Below are 15,369 nucleotides of genomic sequence, written 5' to 3'. Positions count from 1 at the left end.
GCACCCTCAAATGCTCTACCTGAAGCAGCCTATCTAATGCTCTATTTGAAACAGCTTAAAAGCAGTGCAGGTGGCTTAACGCTGTTGAGATTTCACTTTTTCCCGGAAAACTACTATCCCCCTCACTCGTATTTGAAGAAAACTACTTTACCCCCCTCATAGATCAACCTTACTTTACCCCGTCATAGATACACAAGATGCAAGATACACAAGATTGCAAAGATGAATATATATATATATATATATAATAACATACAAAACATTACCTAAATATGCAGTACATTGACAATGACAATGAAAAATACCAAATTAAAAACATCGTTTTCTTGGTCTTCCACCATTTATTTTAAAACATTCTCGACAAACGCAGCTCTCGCCGCTTACCCCTGCCCAATATAGACATGTGTATATATATATATATATAGAGAAACGCCCCGAACCTTCTTACCATGTTGAACGGCCCATTTACGGTCCTTGGCCCGGACCAAAACTCCCTACTGTTTTGTCTGTTACCTCTGTGTTTTAAGCGTGGCGTAAATTGTGTTCTTCTTTATGTCGCTGTAAAATGTGGATAGTCTGTTACCGATTTAACACTCGACCTCCTCTTCGAAACAATCTTCGTGTTCTTCATCCAGATCAAGCAAATAGGCACCCAGGCCCAAAATAAATTACCTAATTCGTTTTGATTCTTAGTCAGGATTAGGGTAAAAGAGTTTTTGTACACGGATAGGAATAGGACAGGAGTTTTTATACACGGATAGGAATAGGACAGAAGGGGAGGTTAGAGAGCTTTACACACCAATAGAATACAACAGAAGGACGATAGCGATGCTACTGAGTGACTCGTGAGCAGAAGTAGCTACGTTTACAAATTTTCTCTACCCAAACGCATTTGCCAGCTAAAATATAGAAGAGATGCGTCAGCCGATGCTGAGCCTATAGCAAAAGAATCCCAATCACCGAATCGACTAGAAAAATTTCTGGATATACAGTAGCAACAACAGCTGCTCACGAGTTTTTCGCGAGGCGACGCGGCGCGATACGTACCATGACTTTGGGGACTGGCTTGATGTGAGGTGCCAGGCAAGGCCGCAGCACCTGTACCCTGGGGGTAAGGAAAGAGCGAAGAGATGGCGTCCGTTCCTGTTGCCAACGACGTAGCGCCAGAGGCGGGTACAATCCCGCCTGTCGGTGTCGCGCCTTCTTCCAGGGTAATAATCGGCTTGATATCTGTCAGAACCGTAAGGGAGCGGTTATGATTGAAACATGTGATGCACATGAGAGAATCACTAAGGGTCTCAGTTAAGAGTGTTAACATAGGCAATTTGCTTACCCAGTCCGTCAGGCAATAAAGGGTTTTCCGGTCCAGTCGAATTATTAAGGTCCGTCGAGTTGTCAGCCCCATGGTCGGTGGTCATGGAAGCCTCCAATAAGCGGGTGGGTTCAAAATCAGCATCCTTCGAAGAAGAATTAGGTCCATTTGTGGTCGAGTTTCCACTGTTTGCCTGGGCGGATGAAGATGAGTTATTTACAGTGACGGCGTTGCTTTGTACATTGGAAGTTTCCTTCTCTCCTCTCGCTTGGCCAGAGGCCTGTGACGGCGTCTGCGGGTGTTGCAGGGACGCCTGAGATCCGTCGTCGAGGGAGGTGGCCCCGTCCATCGACGAGTCATCATGCTCCGTACGACCGGCTTTCGGAACAGACTCTTCAGACTCGCTTACGCCAGCTGCCGAATCTGTGCTTTTACGCCGTACGCGTTGCCGTTTACGCCGCGAACCCGGCGATTCCGGTCGTGGGGTCACGGATGCATGTGGTTTGTCATCGGACTTTCCTTCGCCCGTCACTTCAGCGAGGCCCTTGATCTTTAATGCCTCGGCTGTCTTCAGCAGCGTTGGTAGCTGCTCCTGCACAACATTTACCTCACCCTTATACATGAATTCGACTAAAGCTTTGAGATCGGCATATCGAATATCTTTCAATATCACAATTGGGTGTTTACAAGGGTTTTCGGTGAACAAATTCTCGAAAAACGGACTACAGGCTGATAGCACTACCTTGTGTGCTTTCACCTGCCGTCCTTCGCAGCCTATCGTTACGTCCACCAGGCTCTTGTTGGACAGCAGTCGGTCAAACACCGACAGCATGTTGGCCTGGTGGTTGTTCCATTTCAGGCAAAATTGTTGGGCGTTTGAACCCATCTCGACGGATTTGTGGTCTGCAATTCATGAGACAAACGATACGAAACTCAGTTTTACTTGCACAGCACTACCAAAAGCAACGTAAGCTCAAAATTGAACGATGACTCAACAACTTCACTACCCAATTGAACCATCTGAACTAAACCCTACTTCACGTTGCAAATCGCAAACATTTCACATATATTTTTTGATCAAATACTTAAAAGGATGCAACACAAGTATGCAGGATTCGCCACGAATACTTAAATATACCTAAAATTGTAGATACATCGACATAATTTCATGAGTGTTGCCAATGAATTACTCTATTTGTTTTAAGCCTATAATAACACCGTCGTAACACTAGCTCGCCAGCATCAGAGCACAACCATACCGGACCATACAACACATCGTCGCTAACGAATGATCGCGCAAACAACCACAAAATAAAATAGGTAAGCCTACTTACCGGCTCAGCTACCGCAACATTTCATAAACTTCGCTGGCCTGAGAGTTCTTGACTGGACCAACGATTAATGTAGAGTGTGATGCCATTCCATTAATACGAGCTTTTGTATAAAGCGATGGCTGGTTAGCGGCTAGTACTTGCAGCGGGAGACCAGCAGAGCCATCTAGCGGATCTCATCGACAACGAGCGCCTGCCAGCTGTGTCTCGGTGCAGGCTGGAACCGTTTCAACGAAGAAGCAACGGCGAACCGGGGTTGAGAGCCGCTTAATGCAATTCTATCGATAGCCACAAGCCAGTTCGTAAGCGCAGGGACGTTCTTAAAGTGGTATCGCCAAAGGTTCTTAGAGTGCCACAGCACCACAAGAGTGCCAGAGCACCACAAACAAGTTTTGTCGCACAGATTTATGCACGCGTGGAAGACGCGTACGAATCGAGAAAGACCCAAATATTTCTATTTTTAAAGAGATCAATGTGTTTTATTTGCGATAAGAACTTGCCAGATTCCTGCCTGTATCTAGCCAGTGCTATATTATTTTATTAGGTGGAATCAATAAACGTTTGTCCATGTAATAGAATATATAAAGCAGGAATAGATTAGCATACTATTTTATGAAATATTCCCACTAAGCTAATACAAAATAGTACAGGTATAACAATCCCGACGTACGATGACGCGATAGTACATTTTACATTTAGTTTTTGTATTAGGTAGGCATATAACTGTTCTCATCAATTTTAGTGTAATTTTATTTCGATAAAGTGTTTTTACTTGAACGTCGGTACAAGTATTAAAAAGCTAATCAACCATCACATCGGTAAGTATTGTTCGAAACTTTCTGGTCATTAGAAGCAGCCAAGCGAATTCAACAACCGTCCTCTCTATGAAGCAGCGTTCGCAGGGAGCTTCTTTCCGCTATGTCTTGACGTCTGATCCGATTTTGCTAAACCCGCCACGCGCTCGGGTTTTACCGCTAAAATAGCGGGGGAATTATCTCGCCTCAAAAATGATAACCCGCCTTAGTGACGTCTATATCTTGGGGCAGACCTGCTCGAACCGAACAAAAACTGTGGTAACCGAACCATTTTTGGATGTAACCCCAAGCTACCAATTAGGAGTTATATAGCGCATAAAAAGGATATTCATAAGTCAAAGAGGCTAAATCTGTATGCATAGATGTATAGTGCTCTACAATATGCCTGAATCTGACAAATTTTCATAGAAGATTAACGATTTACTGAACAGTGTACAGGAGGCTCGGTAAATAAAGACCTGCGGTACTCACATCCCAGTAGAAACAATTGCGTTCCCAAAAACATTGCTATTTTCTAAAGCGTAGTGAATTGTGCGTCAACCTAGCGATTTGACGAGGCTTCCACTGTACTTCTGGCCGTGTCTGCTCTATAATAAATACTTGGCATAACGAAGGCGACGACTGAACCCTAAATAGTTGCGAATATATAAGCTAAGGTTGTCCATGAAATCTTTCTTTATTAGATCTATGGATTTTGGACGCGAATCATTTATTTCCAAACAAGCTTTCGCATAGTGTCCATGACCGTATGGAAACTACGTCTACACCCGTCCAAAACATATAAGCTATCTATATAAAAATACATATATATAGTGCTGTGGTAATCGGCGACCAAGCTTTCTAATTGCAGGGCGTCTTTCAGACAAGGCCTATAAGCTCTCAATGTATCGATATTCCAGGGCCTCGATGAAGTATATTGTGGCACATTCCAGCAATTGGCTGCGCTTTGCTCCATCCCTATCCCAGACACTGCCTAGTCATGAGGGGTGTCCATCATGACTCTATTTGTTTTGAGTTTTTCGTAGTGTTGTAGCACGTGCATTGCTTAACATTTTAGATACTGTCTATAGGTGCAACTGACTAACTGAATTTGATTAAAGCAATGTTTTTACGTGCTTGTTGTCTCAGTAATCTTTTCTTTTGTCTCCTATGGTTGCTGTAACTGCATGTGTTATGGACGTTAGTTGGTGGCTGTAACGCGCGTTGTCGAACCACTAAAACGCCGGGCACTCTACCAGCAATGTGTTCTTTGCAAGAGCCCTTCGGTACTCTTGCAATAGCGGGGGACATGCGTGGAGCCGGAGGTTCATTATTAGCCGCGGGCCCCTCTGGGGACACAGTTATCGCTAGTGTGTCGCCTTCATGTGTGGCTTTACTACGACCCGACTATTCACAACCAATACGCTCGTGGTTTAGCAAACCTTCAACTCCATTTACCACAACAGCTGTATGGGACTCTGTCAATAACAAGCTGGTTTCTGCTTCACAAACCAAGGTGAGAAATCACTGTGATAATACTCTGAATAGAATAGAAGGATATGGCAAAACTTTGAGTGCAGTATGGTACCCAGTCGATGTCATCAGGACACTCTTTGTGGCGCAATTTTGACGCAACGAGCTGGTTGGCGCCAAGTATTACTTTTGGCAAAGGTCTTTGTACCATTATCTATTTCATTATAGAATCAAATAGATATTCTTGAAATTATTTAAACATGTTTGGGAACGACATTTCTTTTTTTACTGATCACTACATCTGAAGCACTTTTCTCTTCTGAAAAGCAGTAGAGTTTTAATTCTTAAATCTCCTGCAGCTCATTTTTATGTCCTCACCAATCCATCAACATCATTAAATACTGTTAATGGCCATCGCAAACGTCTAAACGATCACGGAAAAATTGCTTTCGTTATGTTACTGTCAATAATATTTTTTAATATAAAGTCTTAAAACTTTGAGTTCCTGCTGATGCAAAAAGTTATACTGATAAAACAATTATGTGTCTGCTTATCTAATTTTTAATGAAATTCACAGGTTCTCGCCTGGACAAATTCGGAGAAAGCAGTTCCAACGGTAGTTGCTGACTGCCAAAGCGACGTTCTGTGCTTCGTGCCATATAGCGCTGGTGTAGCAGTCATATGCAAGAACGGTCTGACATTTCAGTTACAATATGAGCGACCAAACTGGGAGGTCCAGATGTCTCCCGCTGTCAGGGGAACATTTTCTTGGGCTGCCATACTCGAGCTTAACGGAAAAACAGTCGTACTTCTCGTAGCGGAGGATGGGAAGAGTGTGGCTCGTTTTCCTTTAGGCGATCCCAACTCGAAAGCTACAATTAAACTTCCGGCAAAGTTTACCATTACAGCTTGTTGTACCCACAACAACACTCTCTTCGTAGGCAATAGTCAAGGAAAGGTCCTGCTACTAGATGAGGAATTGCTGATTCCGTCGAAAATTGATCTCAAGCTGGAAGAACCAGACCATTTGACAGCGTTAATCAGCTGTGATAGAGATATCTTAGTGGCTAGCCAAACTCAGGTATCCCTGTGGGACATCCAGTTTGGCTTGATGAAAGCCAGCATTAGAATAGCATTCTCACCATGGGTGAACAAGTGTTTGTTTTACAATGGCAATAAAGCTTTACTTGTTCACACATCCCTGATGGTTCTTCCGATGAAAATACAAAAGTGGTCCTTAGCTGCGCTGACTGGATCTAAAAAACGAAAGTCAGAGAAGAAAGCAACGGGTTGCGCAGAACTTTGTAATAGTTTTGTAAGCCAAGTCGATAACTGGTCACCTACGGACATGCAGAGGTATCTCCAACAAGTTGACGATCACTCAGAAGTGCTGATTGTTAAGTGCTGGAAACGGATTTTGAACGTGGACCCGAACCATCAGGCTATCGTTAACAAACTCCTCATAACGCGGCACGAGTGCCACAAGCTGACGGCAGTACTGCATGAGTCTCTCTCGATGGAAGAAGTTCAGCGATCCATCGATTTATTGGCCAGTTGTATGGCGCAGGTTACGCTAGTTCAACTTGGCGGTGGCGTTCTCGAGGCGTTAATGGACTGGGCCTGTCATCTTGTAGACGCGCATAGAAATGCGTTGAAAGTTAGCCTTCGATCCGAAAATGAGTCGATAAACGGGTGCCTCCTCAAACTGGAAAAGAGCTTACGCCGCATTGAAGGCCTCAGTCAGGATCTAGTAGATAGCCAGTATAATCTTAAAGTGGCATTAGATAAAATAGATCGAATCGCAGTTCCAAGAGAAAAACTGTACTGGGTGGAACCGTGGCCATTTTTGAATAATAAATCTAGCTAGAAATAGGTTTCTTATAAAAGATGTCAATTGTGTATTGTGTTCATTATTAGTTATCGGCTGACGTCCGCTTTGCAACTTGGACATACTGTAGCCGTATTAATTTATATGATAATCTGTTGTTATAATAGCTTAGGCATACATAGCTGTAATGAATGATAGCCGAAATTAAAAGCTTGATCCAAAGATCAGATATCGCTTATTACATTTTTCCAAATGTAGAAGAGACAAATTCAAGCATTCAGTTACAGTGGGCAGCCAAAAATTCACGATCTAGAGTTTGTGAAGACTGAATAAGAAGGTGAAAAAATTAGAGTGAAGTACACTTTATAATTAAAAAAACCTTATACGTATGCACCTGACCAGTGTATAGATATAACTGATCACAGGTTTACCGTTATTTCCTGTGGTTAAAGCGCACGCTGTCAATAATTTATTTCAGCATTACCTTGAGGGTGCATCGGTATATAGAAGTAGCCTTGCGACAAGAAAAACTGTAATTGTACCTACCCTAACTAACTTCGTCGATGCTTTTAGATCGTTATAATTGGTATGTTTATTTCTTTATACGAAATGCTCTATAAACCAGATAATTAAATGCGCAGCAAAAAATGTCTCCGTGGTACCTCAGTGGTACTCGGATAAAAAGGGATACCTATCAACTGGTTATATATATGGGTTGATATTTTTCTGGAGCAATATTTTTGCAATGCCCGCAGCATGATATGGACCAATTTTGAGTTGAAAGCAGGCTGTCAGAAATTGGTATCTGAGGATTCCAAAAACACAAACCATTGGGTTTCTGAAAAATTTCTCAAAGCTAACTAAATAGCTGCTTATATTCTATAATCCAAATCAATAATAATGAGTATGTGTGCTTAAACAATTTTGAAGACAAGTCGCGATTTTCTCATTTTCTTTGTTTAGACTACACTTTAGAAAAAATGCTGTGCTAAAAGCGACAGACTTGAAAACACTCGAATTAATGCAAAAACATATATCACCTTTCTTACAGACCCCAACGCAACGAAACAAACATGGGCTGGTAGCTCTTCTCGATACTGACTGTATTGTAATTAAAAGCATTCTAGAAAAGAAAACTACAATTTTTTGAGCTTCCAGATGTAGCATTTGTGAGTGGGTGTGATTTTAAATGCTTCTACAAATACGTCCACGGGGTTCAATCACCGTCAAATATAATTATTTGGATAGGTTGATGATGCATTACAAAAACACGAATAGCGCTTTACTGCTCTATTCTAAGCTGTACACTGGTTAATATTTGTTTGTTCTGAGGCGTATGCGTCTCTACTAGTTTCCTAAAACGCTGTGCCTACATGTATACGTACTTAATAAAAGTACGTATACATGTACGCACAGGGTTTCGATACTCAAATTTCAATCATAAATATAGAATATATCTAGGCGTGCTGTAGTATAAATTGTGAGTTATCATCTACAGAATTTCCTCATGTATTATATGCTTATTGCATCTTAAGTAGGAAATAGTATGCTTTTATTTGAAGCTAGGTACATGGCGTATATTTCTAGGCTGATAATATTCAAGATACAATATCTTTTATGAAAGAAATTTTCAATTTACGGCGACCATATCAATTATTTTTAGTAGCATCTGCAGCCAGAACTATTAATCCAGTCCGATGCGTATTTATGTGTAACTATTCATGGGAGTTCGGGGGAAGACGAACTCATGGAACAGCCGCATGAAGTAAGCACTTTTCTGACATACATCTACTTCATCAAGTGGCTTAGGAATGGACCAGAAAGAATTGGTTGAACAAGATACTTCGACCTAGTCATTCACAGCAACTTCGATGAGGTGTGCTAGCGTTTTGCCAAATATGTTCTGCATCGGCACCGAACTACTTGCTCCTGCAGTTTACTTCAAGTTCATTTAAACAGCTTTACAGAGGTCGGCAACGCTGTTTCGAGGTCGAGAAGGTCATGTTAACTATTGAAATAAAATACTTAGCTGCGTAACTTTCCAACTATCTTTGATAGTCGTAAATGCACACATTCATAATCACTTCGGAAATCCCACAACAGTAACGTGTAAACTTCTACGATCATACAGACTGACCGAGCTGAAAACTGTGTTAAAAACGAACACAACAGATACCAACAAAAACTTAGCCTAGGTAACTTGAATAAATATGGTACACTATAACCTGATAGTCCTAAAACATGATTACAGTTCACTTGACCTGGACAGAATGAGACTCGAAAGTTTATTTCCACACAGCAAAACATGTTTATTTCCGTGTTTTTCTATCGAAATATTTGTGCAACGCATATATATATATATGTATATATATATATATATATATAGATGCAATCTTTTGTTTGCCGTATGTATTTGCAGTTTAGGCACTTTGGGTTGTCACCCAGGTGTGTTAGTTTTATCCGCACGTTTATATTTTCTGTACAGTGTTAACGGTCTGCCCCATTCAGTGATACCGAAGTACTGTTCGATTGTCATGTTACAATCATTCTGTATAAATTCGTCAATTCGTTGAACAACATCGTTATTCCAGCTGAGTTTGCCAATATCCTGAAACATAACTTTTTTTAGGCGACGCATCCGTCGAGAGGCGTTTCTGTAGCATTTCCACGTTTGGGGCTCGACAAGAAGAAAGTCACACCGGGACGAGATGTACTGGAGAAATTGCCGCAGTCCATCGTCTCCATGGTTAAGGTGAATCCACATTGTGACAGCGAAGCAAAGCCCGAGATCGAAGCGCCCATCGGAAGTAAAGCATTCGACGTAAGATTTACGTTCGTTTTCACGCATTACATCGACCGTTTCAAACTTTACCTCGCCATAATCGCATCGAGCTGTAAGTGACTTTGCTGTTTGAATAAGCACAGGGTCGATATCTATACCGAGTGTTCGCAATGGAAGTTTAAGTCGCCGTAGCTGAGTATGCAGTTCGACCGTAAGGTCGCCGGAATTACAGCCGAAATCGATCGTTGATACGATCCGCCGGTCCGCCAACGGTAGTAACCAGTCAGTTCCGAGGACACTTAAGCGTTTTGAAGGGGGATTGAACTTGTAATAGTTGTGAAAGTTCCCAAACCGTGAAGCGCCTGAATTTTATGATAAGACGAATGAAAACGAGAAGAAACAAGAGAACGAAGTCAGCTCACAGAAGTACATGTTTTCCCAATGAAAAGTATGTCACATATAGTCTTTACAGCAATATATTTAATGAAAGTAAAACATATGGAAGAACTTAGGTTAGTATCGGTGTCCAGTAATATAGTTGGCAGCCGGATGACTCGATGTTGGGAACCAAAAATCATTGACATTTCAGGCGTAAGGTTTTAGTGAATAAAATTATTAACTAGGTTGGATTTGAAATGACGTTATCTTTATTACAGTTATGCACATTTTAAAGATAGCCGTTGTATTTGGTTGTTGTTAAACGAAGTTTATACTTTAAAGTCAGAATTCCAGATCAAATTTAGTAGTTAACATGGAACTTAGTCGAGCCAATAGTGTTCTGCCAATTACTTTATCTCTTTCATTTGTATTTTTATTTCAATAACACCTTAGTTGTTAGTATTGAATATCTATTCAAATCATTTAGTGTACCATCAGAAACTGAAACAATGCCATGACACATGATATTTCTCAAGTAAATTTTCTTTCTATTATAACTTGGTTGTAATTAAAATAAACAGCATAAATTGCGCATCATACAGAGTGCACTGTTGCACCGAAGCAAGTGCAACACTCAATGCTGATGCACATAACAGACCTGCTCCATGCGAAATATGTTCGATACTTTCGGAGTCACTTATATCATCGACGTGACACGCTTCTCTAATCCTCATGGCACTGGAACTTTTAAAATTGCGAAAGGCTTTTCGTCTCATAATGCAGTATAAGTGAAATTACACATAGCAAAAGGCCTAAATAGACTTTTATTCTATTTTCTCTTGTCAATTCTTCTAAATTCCTTTAATTTCGAATTGAACAACAACACTGGAACCATTATGCCAGCTGGCGGAAACTTCAGTCCAGTCGATTTGGTGGCTTATGCTAGAACGGTACTCATGCTAATAAGTGTGTAGACCTGTATGAGGTGAACGTCGCAACAAATCACAAGATCGTTAAGACGCTAGTATTCCACGCATGGCACCAGCAGGGTGTAAAGTTTAGTAAATGAGAATACTTGGATACAAAACGAGCCTAAAGGGCATAATGCGTTAGGCTTTAATTTTTATAATAATAATAAAAGCATTTAGCGCATTACACTTTGAAAGTTTCAGTAGACAACTTACATGCTAATTAAACGAACCATAACTAGATATAAATTAAATCTAAACTGATACTCGAGTAAATTTTATATTCTAAATCAATAAAGTCTGTATGCATATCTTTGTCGACAGTATTGAAACGTAGATTACCTTGATTTGATTAAAAAACCTTATGTTTAGGTCACATGTTTGAGAAAATTCATTTTTCGGTTTATTGTACACGTTAGCTGATAACTGTGCTGGGTTGGACGCATTCGTTCAATGTTGAGAACCAGAGTATTACTGAAATACATGTTTAGAAACTACGAATTAGAAAAAATGGCGTACGCAGATTGATAACAGCCACAAACGTAATAATAAATAATAAAGCATGAATTTATATTAAATGTCTCATGGATATTGTCATGGTTATCAGCTCAAAAACCGCATAGGGCGAGCAGGCGAATAGCTGTCTGCTGTCTAGGACCTCTATGCCGTCCTCGTGATGGTGCGATACTCACATGTTTTCCTAATAGGTAAAATAAAATAAAATAGTTAAGGACTTCCTTCAAGACTTGGGAATTGCGTGTAAGCAAACTTATGGTTAAAGCAGTGCCTGATTTTAGAGTCAAAACATTTTTAGGGCCATGAGGCTGAGAGAAAGTGAATGTGGCGCGGTTGGCATTCCTGGGGTGTCGCCTGCTCGAATATGTGACTCTAAAAAAGATCTAGTCCCTGGCCATAAAAGGCATTTCAACGCTCAAAATCGCTTCGACCAAAGCAGAATTTTTCCAGTCAATTCGCAATAAACGAACATGAAGCTCACTTGGTTACATATATATATTGACTGTTGAAGAGCCTCCATTTCACATTTGTAAAAGAAGCAGGATACATGGAAATTATTACAATAAAAAGCAGACTCAACTATCCAACACATTTGTAACAGGGATAAATTGACGCTATTTCTGTATTTTATGTATAAACTGACGCCATTTCATAATACTGCAATGACTACGGTGCTCATTGAAATGGCTTTATCGAGTAATATCATAATGACGAGGGAAGTTTCATGCCATAAGTGTTTAAATTTAGTGCCTTTATGTTTATACAATCGCGAATTACATCCACTGCACACGTCATTGGTAAAAATTTAGCTTGAGAGGAGTTATCGGTTTAGCTGTCCCGACGTTCATAATCAATGTGAACTTCGGCGTTATCGTGTGAATCGGCGTTAGTGCGGGTTTAGTACTGTTTGAATTATTGCAAATGGATTTTGTGATTCCATACTTCTCGCGTATTGAGGATAGAATGATTATGTTGATTGATAGCGAATGCTTGTCTCCATGATGGCGTTTTTCGTTTTTTAGTATTGTTTGATGACCCCGTTCCGGTCATCGGTGGTCAGAACCATAACTAGATAGTTATTTCAGAAGACTTATAATGGCACGAAGTAATCAAACTAGATGATCAGCACGAATTGTTTTACTGGTATCCCGCACTGTTCACCATTACTAGTTTCTGCCAAGTTTCATGGACTTGACACGTGAGTCTTTGAAAAACAAACGTCGGGCTGATGGCGATGTTAGTCCTAAATGTAGAAGCCGAAAATCTTGTGAAATTGATAGTCGTTGGGTTCCTGTTTTTCATTTTTTATTTCATTTTGTTCGAACCTAAGGAGATTGCGTTCGTATCCAGCAAAATGCATAGAGTAGGAAGTGGATATAGACTTCGGAGTGACAGTCTCATCAACTATGGAAATTGCAGTGTGAGGTTATATCGTTCACACCGTAGGCGCCGATTTAAAAAATGCATGTCTTGGCGCACTTGCAGATAGTAACGCAACCTCTTACATTTTGTTGAAACAAGGGACTACGCATTTTAATACTACATATGACACGTTTGACGACAAATTCTCTCCAGAAAGGGAGAGTTTTACGTAGGAGAAATTTATGACTGTGCTTTTTCCGCGGATCTGTTTGCATCAAAGTTGGCAGGAACGAAAACACTTTATTAGAGAAATACAAAGACATACGTCTACAAGAGGTCCAATAAAGAAGGTCAATTGGAAAATATAATTAAAGACACATTACTATAATATCATGCCTCATAGCATGTCTTCCACCGTTAAATCCGCTCCTTATCGCCATCATTTGCATATCCCCTTCTACTTTAATATACGTAAAATAAAGACTCTAGTTGTCTGTATATATGTATATGCTACGAACAACAAAGCTATTACAGACAAACTGCGATTTATTCGGCCTTACGCTGTATACCGTTCTGATCGATCGGCTGCCGGCCGCGAGGTATGACAACCCAATAGCTCTGTGAGGTAACTTAGCTCACTATAGTAAATGGCCCATGGTAACGCAGCTAAAACTTGCCAGAGGGTCCCGGCGTTTCCTTTTAGATCTCTACTAGCATCCTTGTGTCGTTCTCAAATTTTCGCGGGGTAGACTTCTTCCCGAATTGCGCTTTAATATACTGTCGTCGATTCCAGAGTTCTTGATATTTGCTCCAGAACAGTTTCATAGCATCCCCACTGCCGAAGGGTTCTGCGACCTATACGGCCCGGTAGCGAAAGCGAAATTCGAACTGATGCATCTTAACCAAGCTATAACTTGTAGGTCTATTTAGGGACTATCTTTGTAATTAGAGTAATCGTTGAAATCATACACTTGACTAGCCCGGTGCATCGTAAATGTCCGGCAGCTTTCTTAATGTGCAATTCACCTGAAGTTGTCTGCGACCGGTTGCGATATAAGGCATGCTGCGCACGACGGCGCGAAAGCTTCCAAAGAAGCACTTCCGCAATTTCCAGCACTCGGATCACGGTGCTGGACGTCAGCTTGCACAAACTTGCACAGCTTACACGCTTGAACAAAACGAGTTCAGTAATCAACCAATACAGGGACTTGAAAAGCATTACCGCTTGGGACTTTCGAGAATGTTTCAGAGACGACATTAGGTGAAACGCGTTGCGCCCTCCTGGATCTCAAGTACGCCGCTGACAGACTTCACATCAATCCAGCCCCTTTCGTACCTGCGTCGCAAGCCTAGTCTTACAGATGCCGACATACCCTGCCGAATGATATAGTATGGTAATTTCTTTCTCGTGGGACGATGGAACGCGGAGCACTATTCCCTTCTGATTGTCCCGGTAGATTTGACCATCCTTAAGCATATACGCTGGGACGCAAGCTTTTGTCTCTAATTTGGCGATTACAACAACCGAGGGTTTTTCCTCTGCACCTTCTGAGCCTTGTCTACCTTAAAAGCGCTACTATGTACCAGTGGTAGGGCCAAACGTGAAGCAACAAAGTGTCCCTATGTCGCTAACGGAACCCTTTGGGTAAACGTCTTCTAAGTGATTGGAAACCAGCGCCTTGACTGCGGGCAAAGTTAAGGCGCTGGGTTCCAATTCAAGTACGTTAGTGCTGTCAGTAACGACTTTGAAGGGTCCCCCCCTACGAGTATGGTTGGAATTTTTCAAGGATACGCGTTACCGCCAAGCACACGGCTTCAGATAAATGGCACTCAGTTTCGACATCAATCAAATGGTGGTCCGCTTGCGTCCCACTTCTACCTACGCCAGCACAGTCCGTAACCCGTTCTCGCTGGCATTTCTTTGTTACTTCGTCGTCAGATCCTGTTAAAAGTGGCACAGGACAGGCTCTCATGAACCTTTAGATCGCAACAGCCTACAGGCAGACCAGCAATCCCCCATAAGTCGACGTTTATAGGAGGTTAAGCCTATAAAACTCTCACCTCCTTAACCATGGGCAACGCACTTAGACCTTCTAAGTATTCAGAGAAATTTCGGCAGTTATGATCTTGTGGTCTAGGTACACCAACTTCTGGGTTGCAAAAGTGCATTTCTTTGCTCTCAAACGCAGGCCAGCCTTTGGAACAACGCGGGTGCATTGAAGCGACCCAAAGGCAGACTTGTAGAGCCCCGCTGTCGTACAAGATACCATTTTCCCAATGTCGTCTGCGTTCATGCTGATCCGCCAATATCTACTAATTAGATCCAGGGCGCTAAAGTAACAGGAATTAGCGAAAATCGATCGATGAGGGCATCGGTAGCGTTTTTGATACAGGGTAATGGCTACACTTCTAGATCCATAGTAGAACTCAGTTTGTAATTTACGCAAAAACCTATTTCTTTCATCAGTGGAGAGGACCACGGGTTGAACGAGGGCTCAGTAGTGCCATTATGCGGCATAGCTTAAACCTCATTCTCTGTAGCCTGCCTCATCAAGGGTACAACCCACCGCAGCTAATAGTGGATTAAAACTGAATAGCCGTTGGGATCGTACTCTGAACGAAGTC

General features: G+C 41.5%; 3 protein-coding genes across 4 annotated transcripts in view; 1 reads left to right on the top strand and 2 right to left on the bottom strand.

Moving 5' to 3' along the window:
- LOC111250863 (uncharacterized) overlaps nucleotides 1-6,804 on the top strand; it is a 32,752-nt gene extending 25,948 nt beyond the window's left edge. For both annotated transcript variants that reach the window (XM_022806772.2, XM_086991041.1), the window contains 2 exons: nucleotides 4,643-4,953; nucleotides 5,488-6,804. In XM_022806772.2, coding sequence (XP_022662507.1) covers nucleotides 4,699-4,953; nucleotides 5,488-6,777 — 1,545 coding nt within the window. In that variant the 5' untranslated portion in view covers nucleotides 4,643-4,698 and the 3' untranslated portion in view covers nucleotides 6,778-6,804. The remainder of the gene's footprint in view (nucleotides 1-4,642; nucleotides 4,954-5,487) is intronic.
- On the bottom strand, nucleotides 322-2,806 carry LOC111251259 (uncharacterized). Its single transcript, XM_022807674.2, has 3 exons — nucleotides 2,647-2,806; nucleotides 1,334-2,215; nucleotides 322-1,230 (listed from the first exon to the last, which is right to left on the bottom strand). Exons 2-3 carry the CDS (start codon nucleotides 2,196-2,198, stop codon nucleotides 866-868), a joined length of 1,230 nt encoding a protein of 409 aa, XP_022663409.2. The 5' UTR covers nucleotides 2,199-2,215; nucleotides 2,647-2,806; the 3' UTR covers nucleotides 322-865.
- A 2,190-nt stretch (nucleotides 6,805-8,994) lies between the features above and the next one.
- Nucleotides 8,995-10,853, bottom strand: LOC111250869 (pre-miRNA 5'-monophosphate methyltransferase). The gene is made up of 2 exons (XM_022806779.2): nucleotides 10,557-10,853; nucleotides 8,995-9,882 (listed from the first exon to the last, which is right to left on the bottom strand). The coding sequence occupies exons 1-2, from the start codon at nucleotides 10,672-10,674 to the stop codon at nucleotides 9,176-9,178; spliced, it is 825 nt and encodes a 274-aa protein (XP_022662514.1). The 5' UTR covers nucleotides 10,675-10,853; the 3' UTR covers nucleotides 8,995-9,175.
- Nucleotides 10,854-15,369: the final 4,516 nt, after the last annotated feature.

Source organism: Varroa destructor, unplaced genomic scaffold (genome assembly GCF_002443255.2).
Source record: "Varroa destructor unplaced genomic scaffold, Vdes_3.0 BEIS01000005.1, whole genome shotgun sequence".
In the NCBI taxonomy this organism is placed as follows: Eukaryota; Metazoa; Arthropoda; class Arachnida; order Mesostigmata; family Varroidae; genus Varroa; species Varroa destructor.
The sequence above is the reverse complement of the archived record's forward strand: the minus strand, read 5'-3'. Positions and strand labels throughout refer to the sequence as shown.